At 38.9% G+C, this 16,716-nt stretch overlaps 1 protein-coding gene and 1 long non-coding RNA gene across 3 annotated transcripts; both read left to right on the forward strand.

Annotated features, from left to right (window-relative positions):
- The first annotated feature begins 3,217 nt into the window (after positions 1-3,217).
- On the forward strand, positions 3,218-14,125 carry caprin1b (cell cycle associated protein 1b). Of its 2 annotated transcripts, none has more exons than XM_072434393.1 (18): positions 3,218-3,381; positions 4,015-4,176; positions 4,252-4,314; positions 4,637-4,723; positions 4,796-5,034; positions 5,112-5,194; positions 6,886-7,050; positions 7,121-7,173; positions 7,240-7,323; positions 9,387-9,635; positions 11,740-11,848; positions 11,927-11,985; positions 12,049-12,138; positions 12,229-12,375; positions 12,658-12,811; positions 12,889-13,056; positions 13,404-13,510; positions 13,590-14,125. In XM_072434393.1, exons 2-18 carry the CDS (start codon positions 4,015-4,017, stop codon positions 13,674-13,676), a joined length of 2,106 nt encoding a protein of 701 aa, XP_072290494.1. In that variant the 5' UTR covers positions 3,218-3,381; the 3' UTR covers positions 13,677-14,125. The 2 variants fall into 2 exon arrangements, with proteins under 2 accessions (XP_072290494.1, XP_072290495.1); XM_072434394.1 differs by having other exon boundaries at positions 12,892-13,056.
- Positions 14,126-14,677: 552 nt separating this feature from the next.
- Positions 14,678-16,306, forward strand: LOC140348575 (uncharacterized). Its single transcript, XR_011924499.1, has 3 exons — positions 14,678-14,730; positions 15,463-15,577; positions 15,947-16,306. It is a non-coding gene; the product is annotated as an uncharacterized lncRNA (long non-coding RNA).
- Positions 16,307-16,716: the final 410 nt, after the last annotated feature.

The following is a 16,716-nucleotide window of genomic DNA, read 5'->3' on the forward strand; positions in this document are numbered from 1 at the left end:
GAACCCATGATCTCCTTCTTGGGAGGCAAGACCGCCTTTGCCACCGTGCACCCATGACAACAAGATTAGGCCTGATATCTCAATACCAGTATGTGGGACCTATTCCTGTATAATAATTATAACGAACAGTATTATAAAATGAAATAAAGTAAATGTATTTGAAGAATAAAATTTGTTTTTTCATTGGTGGTGGAACTCCCAGGAACCCGAAGAAAACTGGTGGTTGGTGGTGTAGCTGCTACCACTGCGGGGCTGTGTGTCCAAGTCCCAGCCATTTACCGAATGGCTCGACCCGCTCTCTCCCCATTTCATGCTACAACTGTCCTGTGAATTAAAGCCCCCCGGAAAAAAAGAAACCTTGTGTTTTTCCCGCATACCATTATTCGCTGTTCATATTGCATTGTCAAGAACAACAGCTTTTTTGTAATGTGACAGATTGAATAATTATCACTTTTAATATTTTTAATTTATTTAACTCCAAAAACGGTCAAAGCAATAAAATTGTGCAAAGTTAAAGGAGGGCGTCATCTTGAAGTGCCATCCAACTTCCTGTGAAGAAAGCCAGAGGATGTGTGTGGCTGTTGGACCGATGAATCTCTCTCTAGGGCGACACTGGGCTTAACAAATATATCACTGTCCTCCAGATGGTTGACAGTGATAGCGTTATAGCACATCATAAACTCCAGCGCTATTATCATTTTGAGGCAAAATCTCCAAGTGTACAGGCTTCCTATGTGACACAAGGTGTTACACTGTTGTTGCATCATCATGTAGTACAGGGGTTCCCAAACTTTTCAGGCCAGGACACCAAAAAAAACGATGAAACCAACTAGAAACTCTCACAGCAAAAAAGATATAAAGCACTTAATTATTTTAGTAGTTTATTGTGTTCTTTTCACAAAAAAAAATAACTGTTTTCAATTAAAACAGAGATTAAATACAGTGTAATAGATTCAACATATTACATTATATTATTTCATTACATAATAAAAATCATCTTGTGACCCCAGCTCATAGTTTGCGACCCCACTTTCGAACCACTGATGTAGTGTATAAGAAGTGGACAAAAGTATTTGCATTATGGGTGAAATTAAGATAAAAGCATCTGCAAAAGAAAAGCAAAACATTTTTAAAAATAAAGAAAAACATTGAAATGAGTACATTATAAAGCTTATACAGATATTAATAATGATTTAAAAGTACAGCGTGTAAACACCCTTGTTGTCTTGGACTGATAACTAATTGAATCTAAGATGGGTTTGGAATATATTTGAAAAGCTAGTGGAGCCATTGGGAGCGCTGTCACTCATGTGCTCCTAATGTACTCATGTTTTGCCCCATAGTTTTGTGAGCGGCACAGGAGTGAAAGCTGTGTGGACTTCAGGAAGGGCAGGTGCAAGAACAATTTCCCCTCATCTCCAAATTACTATTAATTTTAATATGACTAATAAGAACAACAGAAAGTTTAAGAGATTCAAAATGGAAAATAAAAAGCCTAGACTTGGAAGTTACAATGGAAAAGGACATTTTAAAAGAACAATGCGTGGGTTTCAGAGTATGAATTGGCGTTCTTTCTTTCTTTAAGGAAGTGCACTCTTGTCTTGACTTGAATTAAAATAAAATATTTCGATAAGCTATCAAAACAATACCTAATCTTTCGACTAATCATGGGTCTCTTTTTGCATAGCCTACTTATTGGACTATATGTTGGTATTGGTGTAGGGTGGCCATTTGAGGATACACCCTGGAAATATTTTATAAAAGCATATCCTACTGGTTTGATTAAAACAAAGGGTGCGGAAATGAGTCACCCGTTAAAAGGGCGCTTCACTGGTCCCTGGGACCCTTCCATAATCAGTATTATCCCTAAAAGAAACAATTTCAAGCGAGCAGCGTAATCAAAATGCCATGCCATGTTATTTGCTTCCTGTGATTGGCGAAACAAAAGAGTTTCACATTCTTAAGATTTCAGGTCAGTTTATTTTCCTGAACAAGGAAAAAAAATATCAAAGAAAACTGCTTTCAAAGTTTACTCAGAACTGTCCGTCTACTCTTTGCTGTTTACAGACTACGAAACGTCTGAGGAATAAAGTCTGGCGGTAATGCAACACTCGGATGCCAACCGCCATAAAACAACAACAACAACAACAACAACAACAACAGATTGCTGTGCAGCCAACAATAGGCTAAGAATGAACAATTAGACATATGAAGTTATACTGTAGAAAGAAATGGGTCAAAAGTAATAATAATGCAGAAAAACTAAAACAAAAATATAAAGGTTTGCTAACGCATTACATCACTGACTTCATGGTCAAGCTTTGAACTACTTTGTTGTTCAATACTGCCACCTACTGAATACAATGTAAAACAACCATCGCACAACTACCTTATTACACTATGTAAAGATACCCAATACCCAATAAAGCCTACATTTAATCAGAGCATAATGATTCAGTCTACTTGTCCTAGAGGCCATTCAAATTCAGGATAATGTTTCAAGGTTGCATTATATTTTATTAGACTTGGGCATAGTTAACAACAAATAATTCGGTTTATTTAAGACAGAAGATGAATAATAAGACAACAATACTAACACCGCGGGATTAAGGCTACATATTTGAAGCCACTTGCCTCGCCTGCACTTTCACTTTTGTTCCATTTTTGGATTGGAAAGTTGATGACTCACAATCAATAATTAATGTATTGGAGTTTCTTCTCGATACACTCGATGGTGTGCTTAAAGTACGGGGGAAATTCCAGCCTTATGTTCAAGAAATAAACTTTAACCTGAGTTGACCTACATTGATTCATCTTCAAATGGAAGTTCATGTCTATTGTGTCAGAGTTATGAGTGAAATGTGGTGCCACAGCTGTGTCCAGGCTCAGGGCAGAGCCCACAGCTCAATGGGACAGGACAGCTGTCACAGAATACAACTGTATAAGGCACAAGAGTGGAGAGAGGAAAGTCTAATCAAAGATTATGATTGTGCAGATTTTCTGCCAAGTGGATATTCATAAATATGCCTGACTATATATGTGGATGCACAGGACTCAAATTAAACAACTCTTGATGATTATATTTTACTAATAGCATTTAGTTGACCATAAATATAGAGTATATAAATTCCATTCGTTTATTACGCAAATAAACCTACATTACTGTAACTATTTTTTCAGGCATATATTTGGATCCTAAAAACGGACCTTCGCCTTTTATAAAGAGTTTCTCCGTCTTTCGAACCGTCTCAGTTGTCGGTGAGGCCGGCGGGGCGGATCCCACAATAATCAAAGACACAATAAAGCAACACAACAATAATAACAACTTGGCTGATTCCTACCTTTGGTGAAAAAGCTCCCCTGTGGATATAAAACATTAAGGTGGGTAAATCTGCTGTCGTTCTTCTGCAAACCCGGGCACCAGCCGGCTACTCGTTAGCACGTTGCTGTGCCACACTTGCTAACAGCGCGGTCTGTGCTAGCTCCTTCAGAGGCCAGGCCATTTTAATCAAAGCTCGGACATAAAGCCCAAAGTTTATCATACTTACCGGTGGTTACGTGTGTGAGCAGATCACACACGAAATTCGACTTTGTAGCTGCCGTTGTTTGTCTCAAATAACTGAGACAAATGAAAAGAAGTGCTTTGCAGATTTCAAAACACCACAGCTGGAATCAAGTTTAGTTTCAGTGTTGGTGTTGAAATAGGTGTTGTGTTCAAGGAAATCGTTAGATTGTTCTGCTGTCTTTAGGACGAGGCAGATCTACAGTCTTTAGGAAATCGGTACACAAGATGCTGCAAGTGACTGCAACAGCCAACTGACATATCATTATTAGCCAGTCGAATCTGTGTTCTTTTTGTCTTGCCTGGTATAAGTCAATGTTCCATGGCAAGGTGCTCACAGAAAAACGCATTATTTTATAAATGTATCATTGCTCATCTGTGTAGTATTGTATTTGCAGACATAAGATATTATACTCTAGTCTATTTCATCTTGGCTGTGTGTTGTGTTCCAGATGCCCTCTGCAATGAACGCGAGCAGATCAGTGCAGAATGCCAGCCCAGAGGTGGGATCCGCTCCAGGGTCAATGGGCAGCTCTGCATGCGGACAGTCTGAGGTTTTAAAACAAGTGTTGGGTGTCATTGACAAGAAAGCCCGCAACATGGAAAAGAAAAAGGTAGGTGCCATGCACTACCGCACTAATACCATACGAATGATCATTACCGTTTGTGTAACTATGTTTTTGCAATAGAGCAAACTGGATGACTATCAAGTCAAGAAGGACAAAGGAGAGCGTCTGAACCAGGACCAGCTGGTGAGAGCATAATGTCCAAACTCTGTCCTCCATATTACTATTCAGAATAGCGCGTACATACTTACTACGAAATTCCTATAATCTGTCCTTTCCTCCTGTTCTACTGCGTTGTAACAACGGAATTTCCCCTTGTGTGGATATTAAAGGTTTATCTCATCTTATCTTATCTTAAAGCATTGATCATCTGTTTTATTTGTTTCAACACTCAAAAGAACATTTTTAATAAAAAAAAGGCATATTTTGTATGCCTTTTCAAATTTCAGGTCAGCATGTAATGCATGTATGACTATGTTCTAACATTTGGTATTTAACTCCTTTTTAGGAAGCGCTCGCTAAATGCCAAGAAATCCAATATAACCTGGAGTTTGCCAGAGAATTGCAGAAGATGTTTATTCAACTGGGACAAGATGTAAATAAAGATTTTTTTCCCTATACTACTAGATGCTTCTATGACTGTTTTAACATCCCTGTTTGTTACCAGATTCAGAAGGCCGTGAAAAAGACTGCGCGGCGGGAGCAGCTACTGCGTGAGGAAGCTGAGCAGAGGCGACTGAAGACAATTTTGGAGCTGCAGTTCCTTTTGGACCGACTTGGAGATGACACAGTTCGGCAAGACCTCAAACAGGGCGTAGGGGGTTCGCCGCTGCTCACAGAAACAGACCTCACGGCTCTAGATGAGTTTTACAAGTTGGTGGGGCCAGACCGAGACCAAAATGTCAGGTCTGTGCAGAAATAAATTAAAGATCCTGTACATTTTTTGTGTTGATTTAAATGCAGTATTATGGGTTGTTTTTTAGGTTGCTTGCCCAGTATGAGGAAGCATCTGTGCACCTCTGGGACCTGCTGGAAGGACGGGACAAAGCTGTGGTTGGAACAACATGTAAGTTAAATTGAAAGGCTGCTCCACGCTTGAAACCTGTGTGGATATGCTTCTGTCCATCCTCTGCTTTGTTCTGGCCATAATTTGATCCGTCTGTGCCTGTGGATGCCTATGTGTGTAGTACATCTGCCAGCCACTGGGGACAGTACAGCTCGCGGCTGTAGTCTCTTTTGAAAAGGTGGACTTTTTTTTTTTAAATCCAAAATGGTTGTGGTTGCATCCCACTTTTTTGACACGAAGGGGAGATTATTTTCTAGCTTGAATGAAGTTAAATGCTACTCTAGGGATGTTTTTGATGAGGTAATGTGCTCAAAGCCAATTTTGCATAATACAAAATAATAAAACATTGAATTACTTTTCAGAATTAATTAAGATGGATTTAAATGTATCAACATAAAGTAGGCTATATTTAATTTTGTACACATTTTCAGTGTGTTCTGTATGTACCTTCATCACGGTCTCTTGTTTTTCACTTACTGTCGAGCTGCATCTACATAAGATTTATTGATCAATTCTCGGTACATGCTTGAGGCGCATTGGGAAATGTATCAGGCATCGTCATACACAGCAAGCCTCCTTTCTCTGTCCATGGAGATAACTGGAGAAGAGGGGGAGCCATGTATTGTCTGTTTGCCCTGGCTCTTCTCGTTTTGTCAGATTTAAAATAAAAAAAAATAATCACTTTCATGTTAAGTGATATGTGTCGCTCCATAGATCTAGCCTCACTAGAATCACAGAGACTGCGCACAAAGCGCAGCTTAAACCTGAGGCTTGGTTTGGCGTTAGTCAGACCCAGGCTGTATTCAGCCTTAGCGTGTGGGCTTTGGGGTGTTGAGGGTTAATGAGGGGATGTTGGGTTCTGGTGATTGTACGTTGGAGTACACAATCATTTGCAATTTACAATTATTTTGACCAATAAGTTATTTTCAACTGTACCAAAACCGTATTCCTAACAGGCATTCAGACGCCGACTGCCATTCAGACTCGTTGATGTGTACGCATTTGGCAGAACATTTCACCAGAATGTGGTTGATGGCATCAGTTATCTGTGAGCTCTTTGTTGCAGTAGCATTTGATTAGGTAATACAGTACTTGTTATCTAAAGGCATTTAGGATGTGTAAAATGACAATGCATTTGGGTAAGGGCTGGGAGCGTGTTGTGATCTATTGTTTAAGGCTAAGTCCAGTTTATGGTGCATTGCTTTCTGGTCCGTCTGTCCTGGGATTCTCCCTGCTGCATTACGCCCCAGAGCTGAATGCTTGGGGCCTGTCCTGACTCAGCACGCAGCAAGCTGCCAGGGTCGCCCGGTTCCACTGCTCAGGGCTTTGGAGCATGCGCTGATACTGGAAGTGACCCAGTTCACTGTATCAGGAAAATGCCTTTGCCTTTTGGTTAACCTGGGGTTACATTTATTCAGCAGCAACAGATACTCTTCCTGAGGCATTGAATAGTTACTTGACAACCGGTCAAGTAAGACACACAAGTGCCATTACGTTATTTCTCCTGTTTTCAAACCTTGATTGATTTTTGAGGTTGAGTCTATTAGCAACCCCAATCAGTTTCTAGCTCACACACCTTTCCATATACCTCATGCATTCATGCATGTGATGCAAGTGTTGTGTGATTTTAGAATTGATATTTTCCTCTTGGAGGCCAACATAAGAAACCTGATCACTGTATTTTCTTCCAGACAAGGCACTGAAGGAGACATTGGACCAGATTCTGCTGAGTGGATACTTTGACAGTGTTCCATCTCATCAAAATGGAGTTTGTGAAGAGGAAGAGGAGGAAGAGCCCGTCGCAGCTGCAACAGTCGCTGAATCGTCAGAAGCAGAGGAGCCGCCAGTCGATCCAGGTTACTGCAAACAACTGGGATGTAAATAAATTCTGGATGTTAAAAACTTAAGTTTACTTTCCTTGTACAGAAGCTGAAATAATTGAAGAGTTCACAGAGCCAGTTGCAGTTGAAACAACAGAGGTATTGATGTCATTCATCTGTTATGTCCTAATTTTGTTTGACTAACTGGGAAGCTTTTTTGTCCAGTTTGTAAACAGACAGTTCATTCCAGACTCCACATACAGCAGCAGTGACAAGGAGCAAGGGGACGATTGGACCACAGATTCAGAGGTGAGTATTAAAATGCAAACTTAGTTCAAGCTCAGGGTTGCACGACTACTGAATGTTTGAAGTTGACTTTTTGAGGACTATAGTTGAGTCGACTTTGATTGGTCAATGACATCATTTAAAAGAGACAGTGGCAAAAGGATTTGTACTCCTGGAACTTAACCACATTTTGACACGTCACAACCACATTTTTTATGAAAGAGCAACACAAAACAAGCAATGTTTAAGATGTTTTTGACTTTTACGTTGTTCAAGCCAAGGTAGGAAACATTATGCATTGTTGATTAGGTGATGTGAAGTGATGTCCTTTTCACCAAGGAAATGTTTTAAGAAGGGAACTTGAAGGCGGTTGTAGATACAAGTGGAAGGGAAATTGTACATGATTTCCCGATCTTTAAAAATAAAGAATTGCAGCTTACAAACATTTTCCCTGTCAGAAGGTAAACTTGAATGTTGACCTAATGATCCAATAGAGTCCCGCTGTGTGTAAGATGATCTCAGTATAAATGCAGCTGTTCTGTGAAGGCCACAGAAGTTTGTTAAGAGACTGTTGAGGAGCAAAACGGCACCATGAAGCCAGGCGGGTCGGGGGTAAAGTTGTGGAGACGTTTATTATGAGTTGATTGATGGTTCAGTTAGTGTCGTCCTTTTTTTAATTTTTTTGTGATGGCCTTATTTCCTGTCGTGAAAGGTATCTTTGGAGCATATAGTAAAACATGTTAAATTAGGCCGCAGTTATTTTATGACTTGGTTTACGGATTTTTAAATTAAATATATTGCACAGAAAATATGCACATGAAATATAAATATAATTTCAAAAGATGTTTTTCTTCCGGTTTTGCCCAAAACGCACCACGGGAGGAGAGGGGGGAGACGCGGCGCGCAGGAGCGTGTAACAGTCGATAATATAATAGATCCATGTAATGTAAATGTGGTAAACGGGTTTAAAATGTGTATTTGCGATATAAAGGATTTGGCACGGCGCGCAGCAGCAGGCAAACGGGTGCGCATTCTCCCCGGGACCACGAGCAGGGACATAGCAGCTCGGAGCAGCTCCGTCAGACTTCGGCAGGAGTTTAGCGAGAAATTGCTTCAAATTGCTCTTATCTTTTGACTTAATACCGCATTTTACATTTAATTTAATGCTATTTTGCGTTGTCGGCGGTACTTTAGAAAAAAAAAATTATAATAATTTATTTTATTTATATCGTAGAAATACAATAATCTAAGTGCAACGGATCCGTAAACCAAGTAATAAAATAACTAAGGCCTTAAAAGAAATAAATATATACAAATCAAAAACAATATAAAATATTCATATTTTATTTTGTATAAAATAATAAAAGATGGGCAGAGGACCACACACTTCTCATGCCGAGTTAAATGCCAGTGAATAAAAGTGAGTTTTAAAACGAGACTTGAAAGCACCAACTGAAGGTGCAATCTTTATGTGGGGAGGAGTTTATGGAATTTGAACAATACGAGTCCCTAAAGACATGATGATGATGATGATGATGATGATGATGATGATGATGATGATGATGATGAGTGACTTCGCAACCAGTATTCCCTGTGAGCACCTTGACGTGGTGTTAGAAAATACTGTGATATATTTTTCCAGCAGAATTCTTTCCAAGCATATGATGTTGTGGTCCTCCATTGAGAAGTATTTATATGTTCCCATTGGTCTGTGAAAGATGTGGTAATTTTGTTTTGACACTTACTTTTTATAATATATTTAGTAGACCAGCTGGCCAGATTACGGTAATAAGTATTTAGAAAGTTGTGATTTATAAGCCTTAATTGGAAGATTACAGTGGTCTGTGTGGCTTTAAGTTTTTTGTTACAACTCCTTATTTGTAAGTACGTGTAAAAGTCCTGTTTCTCAAAGGATTCTTCAAAATATAAAAACTTTGAAAAAAAAATCAAATAAAATTCAATCTGGTTAAAACTTTGATCATAAGCCAACCAGTATAAGATTATAACGTATTTGCTTAGTTTGTATGTTTTATTAGCTCTTTTCATATAGAGAATCTGATGTGTTCATCTGTGCATTTAATTTCCAGACGGTCAGCGTGCTGCCGCAGCAGCCGGAGGAGCAGCAGCAGCAGCAGCAGCAGCAGCAGCAGCAGCAGCAGCAGCAGCAGCAGCAGCAGCAGCAGCAGCCCGTGGTGCAGTCTGTTCCCACACCTGTTCCTCTGGAGAATCACCTCCTCAGTTTAGTGCCTCCTGCACCACAATCTGACCCCATGGCCCGAAAGCAGGTTGTGCAGGACCTCATGGCACAAATGCAGGGAACATACAACTTTATGCAGGTCTGAAACAAAGGAAAATGTTTTCTGGACACAAATTATGTAACTACTATAACTGGCTGATGATAACTAGGGCTCGACCGATATGGATTTTGGGGGGCCGATACGAGGCTGATGTATAAGGAAGTTGGAGGTGCCATAGCCGTTATAACTGCATATACCGGTGTATATTTAGCCATGTAAAATAAATAGTATATAGGCAGCTGATAATAAAAAGTGTCAGGCTCTATTCATTTTAAATTGCGTTTATTAAGGAGACATTTACTTAGTTCTGCCATAACAGTGAATTTTAAAGGCTGATGGTTGGTAAGCACAACATTCTTTTTGATAGACTGAAACTACCGTATTTTCCGGGCTAAAAGTCGCACCAGTCAAATGCATAATGGAGAAGGAAAAAAAACATATTTAAGTCACACTGGAGTATGAAATGCGGTTGCAAGTGTGAAAATAACAAATAATATCACATATGTCGCTTCGGAGTAGAAGTATATACGTATAAGTCGCACCCCGGCCAAAACTATGAAAAAAGGTGTGACTTATAGTCTGGAAAATATGGTACTGATGTGACTTTACAGGCCTGCGGTGAGTCTGATTAACGCCTCTTTTCACAACTCATTTACATGTCTATGAGTCCAATAAACATGAATGCAGCCATAATCACTTAATAGAAGCCAATGAGAGAACAGCGGCAATGTTTACAATGTTGTGGTAGCACTTCACCTGCTAAGCGCTAACTAAAGTGAACAGAAACAAAGCCTCAAAATGACATATTTACAACACACCGCTCAGACAGGCCATCTCAGATCACAACTCTATTTTTTTTTTACATTACTGACTCCAAACGTTTGTCCTTGAATATAATCCAGCATGATGTTGACACCAATAGCAGCGTGTGCGCTAACACTTCTCTCTTCTCCACACTGACACTTTGATAAAAGATGAGTCCTATGTTGTGACTGGTGTGATCTGTTCCAAGTTAACGTTTGTTCTCGAGTAAGTAGAGTTCAGAGTATTTGAATCCAGTGCTGCCTTAGTCAGAGCCATGAATGGTCAGAGCGCAAACAAGAGCATCACTCAGGTTGTGTCTGAGATGCTGTAGTACAGCTTTAAATTGCTGCACTAAATGGGATCAAATGGTTGTATTCAGGGCTCAGATTAAGGGTTTTCCCTTGTATAGCAGTGCTGCTAAACAATCTTAATTTTTTAAGTTTTTATAGCAATTTGGTTTTTATAGCAATTTAGCAATAAGTTGCATAGCAAACCACAAATATGACTAACAATCAATATTTCCCATTGATGTAACAAGACAACAAATGTATTTGTAAATATTCATTTAAAAAAATAGAAAAATTAAACCAACATTTTTCGAAAAAACTTACAAACTAACTAATTAACACCAAGTCAGATGGCCTTATTTACAACTGTCTTCCATATCGTCATCACTCCGATGACTATTTGCATGAGTCTCATTTACATATTATTGTCTTTACACTCACAAGTTGCATATCACCACCAGACTCGTCATCAGATGACGATGAGCTATTTGTTTCAGAATTACCTGGATTTTTCAAGACGCAACACGTATTTGTTTTGTCCTGGACATGAATTCGACATCTTCGGGGTTCTCAGAAGCCTGTTCTAGTCTGAAAACAGGGAGAGCGCGTGGAGGCGATGAGGGGCTTTGACGAGCGACGCGTCTTGCTAATCTCCCGGTGGCTCCTCCCGCGCTCCTGTTTTCAGACACGCCGATCTGTGTCAACACAGCATCCTACATTGTGTCACGCCGTTGTTGACGATCGATTGACGAGTGATCAGTGCTTTTTAGGCGCTTTGGTTATACAATTGAACACAATTTTTTTTTTTTATGTATCGCAAAAGCTGCTAATCAAAAACACTTTTTTTTCTGACAAATGCATTGCATTTGAGAGAAATTGCGTCGCATTTTGCGATGCGATACCACTTATTCTGAGCCCTGGTATTCTACCAGTCTTTTAAAACGATGATAACATGCCCCGGTGGATTATTCTGGCCGATAACCAATATTTGTCCAAGTGGTCATATCCCTAATGATCACACTCTCTCTCTCTCTCTCTCTCTCTCTGGTCAGGACTCAATGCTGGAGTTTGATGGACAGCCCATTGACCCTGCAATAGTTTCGGCCCAGCCAATGAAACCTGCACAAAACATGGACATGCCACAAATGGTTTGTCCTCCAGGTAAGTCTGGGGGGTTTTATTGATCTCTTTGTTAATTTCCATGACTTTACATTTAACAACTGCATTTATCCTCCCAAGTTCACGAGTCTCGATTGACACAACCAAATACAGTTCCTGTTCAACCTGAGCCCTTACAAGTGAGTACGGACTTGGTTTGAAAATATTTATTTGGAATAAAATTAAGAAAACTTGTATCCTAGGTTCCTATTGTTTCTCCTACGCCACCCCCCATGTACCAGACCTCGCACACGCCAGATCCCCACCCCTCCGCAGAATCCATTGAACTCCAGGTAATGTACAAATAATTTCCAAACGAATGTCACTGTTGAATGCTACAGAGCTTCATTTTTTAATCCTTGTTTTTTCCTGCTGTCAATCAGAACTCTATGTCGTTGCCTTCGGACCAGCCTCCCCCCTCCACAGCGCTCCCTCCCGCCTCTCAAACACAGGTTTTTCAGCCCGTCTCCAAAACACCTCACAGCGGTGGCATTAATGTCAACGCAGCACCATTCCAGTCAATGCAGACGGTGAGATAACTTATTTCCTAACAATATTATATCCATTTTTTATTCTATACATTCACTTATGTTGTGTGCTATATTTGGAATTGGTTATTAGCAAACAAATGGGCTTTTCAGTTTATTCAATTGCTGTGGACTAGTAATGCAGTTTGACAGGACGAAAAAAAGGAATCCTTTTTTTCTCAAATTGATAGCTCTAGTTTGTCATGAAAAACCCCAACAATCTCTAGAGCTATTTAACACACAGAATAATCAAATTCATTCTAAAAGCTCTTGTTTGTTCGTTAGGTGTTCAACCTCAATGCCCCCGTCCCTCCTGCTAACGAGACCGAGGCATTGAACCAGGCCAACCAGTACCAAAACTCCTACAACCAGTCCTTTAATAACCAGTCGCCGCATCCTGTGGAGCAGACAGAGATGCAGGCTGATCAACTTCAATCTGGTGCGCATTTCTTCTCAATGAGTTTTAGTATTACATATGACTGAGTTGGCACTTATCTTGGGTTTAATGTTTTTTAGTAGTTGGTGCATTCCAGGACCAAACAGGAGCTCACCAGCCGCAGTCGCAGCAGGGCTTTGGGAGACCGGGCCAGTCCTTTTACAACAGCCGGGGCATCTCCCGTGGTGGCCCACGCAATGCTAGAGGCATGGTCAATGGCTACAGGGGGTCATCAAATGGCTTCAGAGGCAAGAGAACACACATTCATCTAGCAAATGTAACCAAGTGTTCTAACTGACATGCAGATATCTTTTAGTTACCGGTATTAGAAATGATCTTTTACAATATGGTTCTACCTTTTTTACATGCACACAAATGTTGTTTATCTGTAGTTGATCTTATTTGTTGTTTTAGAATGGACAAATCGGATCCATTAATTTAAAAAATTTAACAAATTCTGCGCACGCCACCTACTCAAATTTGTTTCAAGTTGCTATTGAACACTTTAATCTGATTTCATAAGTATTGTGGTGTTTCTATTTTTTTATTTTATGGATTCTGTCATTAATCTACAATGTTTCTCATGTCTTAAAAGGGGGTTATGATGGATACCGCCCTCCCTTCACCAACACTCCAAACTCTGGATATGGACAAACCCAGTTCAATACACCACGGGATTACTCTAATGGAAACTACCAGAGGGTATGGGAGAGCACTTTCATTGCATCTATGTGGTCATTTGTCAGTTACAATATTAGTAATGTGATGTGTGTTGTTGTAGGATGGGTACCAACAGAACTACAAACGCGGGACTGGGCAGGGATCCAGAGGTGTTTCGAGAGGCAGCACTCAGGCCATGCGCTCCTGAAAAAGCCTTTCTTAAATGACTGTGACTGATTAACTTGCACCACACTGAAAATTCATCATTGCATTTTCCCCAGCTCACTCATCGTCTTTTTAGTTTGATTTTCATCAGTGCTTTTTACTTGTCTCTTGAATCTAAATGCACCTGCTTTGAGATCTCAAAACTATTGACACATTTTAAAGTCTGAACACAAGCTAATCTGTAAATTCAATCAACAATTTACAACAGCCATGTGTTTATAATGTTCCTGTAAACTTGAAAGATTTCATAAGTTATTTTTTTGTATAAAAAATGCGCCTGCCACTGCTGGTCCAAACCTTGGGAGTTTATCCCCCTCTTCGGTTCTTTCTGTCATTTTGGTTCTAACGCCTTTTATGTTCCAAGAGTTCCCATATTCTTGTTTGTAAATTGATGTTGCTTCAAGAGTTTCAATAAAGTTGTGTTGCATACCCTTGGTCAAGTAAGATTTTATTGTTGTTACTGTTGCCTATGCGCAGAATCAATTGTAATGTTTTCTGCAACGAAAAAAGCACTCCGGTATCTACCGGTATATGAAAATATGACATGGCTTCAAAGTGAATTATCTTTTTACCTTTCAAAAATATTGAAATGAAACCGCAGGCCAACAATGTGTTTATTCTAAATTCCCATTACAATTGTTAATGTAATACACCCATGGTTTTGAACCACAGAAAGCAGCGTGCTCCCTCCATCGATGTATTATAATATCTGGATAGGCCACGCCCCCTCTGCCTCTGGCTCCAAATTGAGTAGTGGCCACTCCGTAGAATGCAGCCTCCTGGTCGGACCATTTCAGGAGTTCGGCCTCTAAAATTACCAAACATGCTAAATTGTTTTTAGTCTAAAAATAAAATAGAAGGAATTTCACTCTTTTAACTGTTTCTAAAATACTTTAAAAAATACATTTTTAACCTTCCGGTGAACGGTGTATGCGCACCGAGCGCGCACGTGACCCTCATGAACGAGCCTCAGAAGAACATGTGACGGAAACTAAACACAAGCAGAAGAAAGTGACGAGACGAGACCAACGATACACGTAAGTTGTGTTTGTATGTCATTCCTCACGTTTCACACAAAGTTCCATATGAAGTGTAAATCAACGATTACACAGTTAACACAAGTTAACACAAGTTAACACGAGCTAACACGAGCTAACGTAAGCTAAAGTTTAGCTACACAAAGATGCAACAACACGTCATGATGGCTCGTGCTTCTGCAAATAAATAACTTAATTATTTCTCTTACTAAATGTTCTAAGAGACAAAAGGTTAAGCACAGATCAAGGAAAACTAGAGAAAGAAGGGAAAATAAAGTGATGTTTGTATTATGTGCTATAAAAAACTACCAATAATTCAAATATAACCTGCTGAAATGGGTCATATCTTACACATATAAATGTAAACGTATGTAAAAGTGACAGTGCTGTACTTACAGGGGCTGAGACCACATTTCAGGTTTTATTACATATTTCATAATGACGTGTGCTGTGTTTAAACAAAGCACACGCTTGTTTTCTATAGGAATGTCATGGATTTACTTCCATGGAATATGTAGAGATTTAGCAAACATGTCAGTTATGTTCTAACTTCTAAGGTTTAAACTTATGGATAAGTAAATTACTTTTGGTTCCAGCTTTAAAAATTAATGTGAAAAGAGGAACTTTTGTGTTACAGAGCGAAATGTAAATCTGTCAATAACATATTCCATTTAACTCCGTTAAATATGCATAATATATCAATGTTCTAATGAGTATCTTTCTCATCTTCAGAGCGCTGACCAGTGAGTTTAGTCTGTCTGTGCTGTCCAGAGCTCTACAGGTCACTACAGGTCACTGCAGACACAGAGTCATCTCAAGTAAACTCCTGACGACTCCAAAGCAAAAGGTATTTTGATAATAACTTGTGCCTCGAATCAGTACTTTGAATTTATAAAATGTCTGTTTTGTTATGACCAAAAAAAACTAAATGATAATTGTTCTTCAAAAGAGACACTCCTGTGTCACATGTGTCTGTAAAGCAGCTTCAGGACAAACATGTGAAGTGTATGTTATATGACTTGTATAATCTAAACATGTGAAGTGTATGTTATATGACTTGTATAATCTAAAACATATCAAGTGTATGTTATGTGACTTGTATAATCTAAAACATATGAAGTGTATGTTATGTGACTTGTATAATCTAAAACATATCAAGTGTATGTTATGTGACTTGTATAATCTAAAGCTGTGACATGTTCTGTTTGTCTCTCAGTCATACGATGGATCTGAACGGAGGAGTTTACTGAAGTACAGAAGACTGCGTAGCCATGGAAACAACGTCTTGTTAAATACTGAGATATTCAGTATTTAACGCAATAATGTCACATTCATGTGCATATAACTGATGTAAAAAGAGTGTTTATTTTACCATTATTATTAGTATTATTTTGTCTTACGCTAGCTGTTTTTATTTTATCTTTATTTCCCCCCTCCATTCCTTATTAAGGTATGAGAGGTTCTGTCTATAGGAGTTTTTGTTTATAAGAGTTCTTCTATTAAGAAAGAAACTTCCTATAAGTTTTCTGTCCTTTTCCTCTGTATCTACTGCGTTGCAACAACAAAATTTCCTCATGTGTGGACAATAAAGGAATATTTTATCTTATTCAGTATGTTCTTTTTGACTTATACAGGCTGTTTTATCATTGTTAATATTTTCTGATTCTATTAATGATGATGATAATAATGAACAGTACACAGACTCAAACTCCTTAATAAGGGACTCCCACATTGTAGCTTTAAAACTCATTGGAGCTTTAAAACTCAACTAAAACTGGCTAAAATTAATTTATCATTTGTAGTTATAATCAGATTTGCATTTATTGAACAAGTTCATTCATGTTCATTATTATTATTAAATACATGAATAAACAAATGTGTTTTGTATTTATTAAAGATTGACATGATACAAAAATGACACAAAAGGAAACTGAATATAATTAAATACTGCTTAACTCAATTATGTAACAGAATCGATGATTATAT

The sequence above is a fragment of the Eucyclogobius newberryi genome, unplaced genomic scaffold (genome assembly GCF_026437365.1).
Source record: "Eucyclogobius newberryi isolate DKJ021-1_F unplaced genomic scaffold, fEucNew1.0.hap1 SCAF_7, whole genome shotgun sequence".
Lineage (NCBI taxonomy): Eukaryota > Metazoa > Chordata > Actinopteri > Gobiiformes > Gobiidae > Eucyclogobius > Eucyclogobius newberryi.